This window comes from Cucurbita maxima, unplaced genomic scaffold, assembly GCF_002738345.1.
Source record: "Cucurbita maxima cultivar Rimu unplaced genomic scaffold, Cmax_1.0 Cma_Scf00012, whole genome shotgun sequence".
In the NCBI taxonomy this organism is placed as follows: domain Eukaryota; kingdom Viridiplantae; phylum Streptophyta; class Magnoliopsida; order Cucurbitales; family Cucurbitaceae; genus Cucurbita; species Cucurbita maxima.
Window position 1 is genome coordinate 3,143,790 of NW_019272028.1, and position 2,399 is coordinate 3,146,188.

At 42.4% G+C, this 2,399-nt stretch overlaps 1 protein-coding gene across 9 annotated transcripts in view; it reads left to right on the forward strand.

Moving 5' to 3' along the window:
* The window catches only part of LOC111486856 (transcriptional corepressor SEUSS-like), an 8,885-nt gene that overhangs the window by 1,186 nt on the left and 5,300 nt on the right, over positions 1–2,399 (forward strand). For 3 of the 9 annotated variants that reach the window (XM_023133993.1, XM_023133994.1, XM_023133996.1), the window contains exons 2-7: positions 28–86; positions 272–1,360; positions 1,435–1,554; positions 1,730–1,778; positions 1,926–2,140; positions 2,273–2,341. In XM_023133993.1, the coding sequence (XP_022989761.1) occupies positions 317–1,360; positions 1,435–1,554; positions 1,730–1,778; positions 1,926–2,140; positions 2,273–2,341 (1,497 nt within the window). In that variant the 5' untranslated portion in view covers positions 28–86; positions 272–316. Of the gene's footprint in view, positions 1–27; positions 170–271; positions 1,361–1,434; positions 1,555–1,729; positions 1,779–1,925; positions 2,141–2,272; positions 2,342–2,399 lie in introns of those variants that run through there. The other 6 variants (XM_023133997.1, XM_023133999.1, XM_023134000.1 and 3 more) reach the window with 4 other exon arrangements.

Consider the following 2,399-nt stretch of genomic DNA (forward strand, 5'->3'; position numbering starts at 1 on the left):
TTTTTTTTTTTTTTTTTTTTTTTACAGAGATTCATACGGAACATCCAGGTTCGATCCTCTCGGGAAGACAGTGCGGTTCCATGATGGTCAGAATCTTTGGTCTTCGGCGTGCGTTTGGAAAAACTTAATACAGCATGCTCAGTCTCAACACTTATCCACTTGCTGCAAAGTAATGAACCTGTAGTCCGTAGGGTTGGGTATTGGGAAGAATGCTCTCTGAGCTGAGCTTTGTTTCAGTTTCCCACGTAGGTTAACTGTATTCACTTTGTAGGTAGGCGTCTCTTTGGCGAGTGATTGCAGCTTGTGATTGGGAAAGATGGTAACTACGGGGCCACCCACTCCTATGGGTGGTGGTGCACAGTCTGTTTCACCCTCACTTCTGCGATCTGATTCTGGATTGCTGGGAGTTCAAGGTGGTCTGCTGCCTTCACAGGCTTTTTCTTCACTCGTGTCGCCCCGCAATCAGTTCAATAGTATGAATATGCTTGGTAATATGTCCAATGTGTCATCTCTCCTTAATCAATCATTTGGAAATGGGGCTCCTAATTCTGGACTTCCATGTCCTGGTGGTGTTGACACCGGAGCAGAGCCAGACCCTCTTTCTGGTGTTGGCAATGGAATGAACTTTAATAATCCTTCATCATCTTTTGTAGCATCAAGTATGACAAACCCCGTATCGTCTGTCCAAGGGCAGAATCCACAATTTTCCAACCTTTCTAGCAGCCAGTTGTTATCAGATCAGCAGCAGTCACAACAACTTGAACCCCAGAACTTCCATCAAAGTCAACAGTCTATGGAACAGTTTTCAGCACTTCAGAGCAATCAACAATCACAATTTCAAGCAATTCGAGGGTTGTCTGGTGTTGGACCTGTAAAGTTGGAGCCTCAAGTGACCGGCAGTGATCAACATGGACAGCAGCAGCATTTGCAAACATTGAGAAGTCTTGGTTCAGTGAAATTAGAATCGCAACGACTTCATTCGATGAGAGGTTTGGCACCAGTAAAAATGGAACCCCAACAATCAGACCAGTCATTATTTCTTCAGCAGCAGCAGCATCAACAGCATCAGCATTCGCATCAACATCAACAACAGCAGCAGTTTCTGCATATGTCTAGACAGTCCTCTCAGGCAGCGGCTGCCCAAATTAATCTAATGCACCAACAAAGGCTTTTGCAATTACAACAGCAACATCAGCAACAACATCTCTTAAAAAGTATGCCTCCTCAACGGCCACAATTGCAACAACATTTACAACAGCAGAACCTTCCGCAAAGATCTCCCGTAAAACCAGGATATGAACCTGGAATGTGTGCTCGGCGTCTGACGTATTACATGTATCATCAGCAAAACAGACCTGAAGTAGGAACATATTACTTCGAATCTTTTGTCGTGTCCAAGGGGAAGACTATCTGACAAATCTAATTTGTTTGTAGGACAACAACATAGATTTCTGGAGAAAATTTGTTAACGAGTACTTTGCACCTCATGCCAAAAAGAAGTGGTGCGTTTCCATGTATGGAAGTGGGCGACAAACAACTGGAGTTTTTCCTCAGGTCTTCTGCAAGATACACTGCGTCCTTATATTTTTTTGGCATAATGGCAGTAGAAATTTGAACGTAGATTCTTTGAAAGCTTACTATTTACATGTCCCCATTTCATCGTTGATGCAATAGAAACACCATTTCATCGTTGATGCAATAGAAACACCATTTTCTTTGAAATTTTCAGGATGCATGGCATTGTGAAATATGCAAACGCAAGCCTGGGCGTGGCTTTGGTAGGTTCGATTATCATGCCTACTGATTTGAATTTTAAATTTCTGCTGCGTGCTCATTTTTAACGGCATTTGTTGAGCACTTTCATTGATACTTCTTCAAGGTTCTTTCTCGTGGACTTCTGATATATATTCTTTTTACTATTTCAGAAGCAACTGCTGAAGTTCTTCCCAGGCTTTTTAAGATCAAGTATGAAAGTGGAACTATGGAGGAGCTACTTTATCTTGACATGCCCCGTGAATATCATAATGCTTCGGGTGAGATCGTCCTGGATTATGCAAAAGCAATACAGGAAAGTGTTTTTGAGCAACTTCGCGTTGTTCGGGATGGCCAACTTCGAATTGTTTTTTCTCCAGACCTTAAGGTTGTGCAAAGTATACTTTCCCTCCCTTTTCTGCGTGTCTGCATGTTTGTGGTTGTGCTTTCAACAAAGAATATTTTATGACCTGTATGCAATATTCAGTTCTTGATGTTCTTCCATCGTTATTCCTTTCAGATATGTTCATGGGAATTCTGTGCTCGACGCCATGAAGAACTTATTCCGAGGAGATTATTGATACCTCAGGTTTAACTTCATCTTGTTACACATAAAAATTGCCCATATTGCTCCCCCCCCCCCCCCC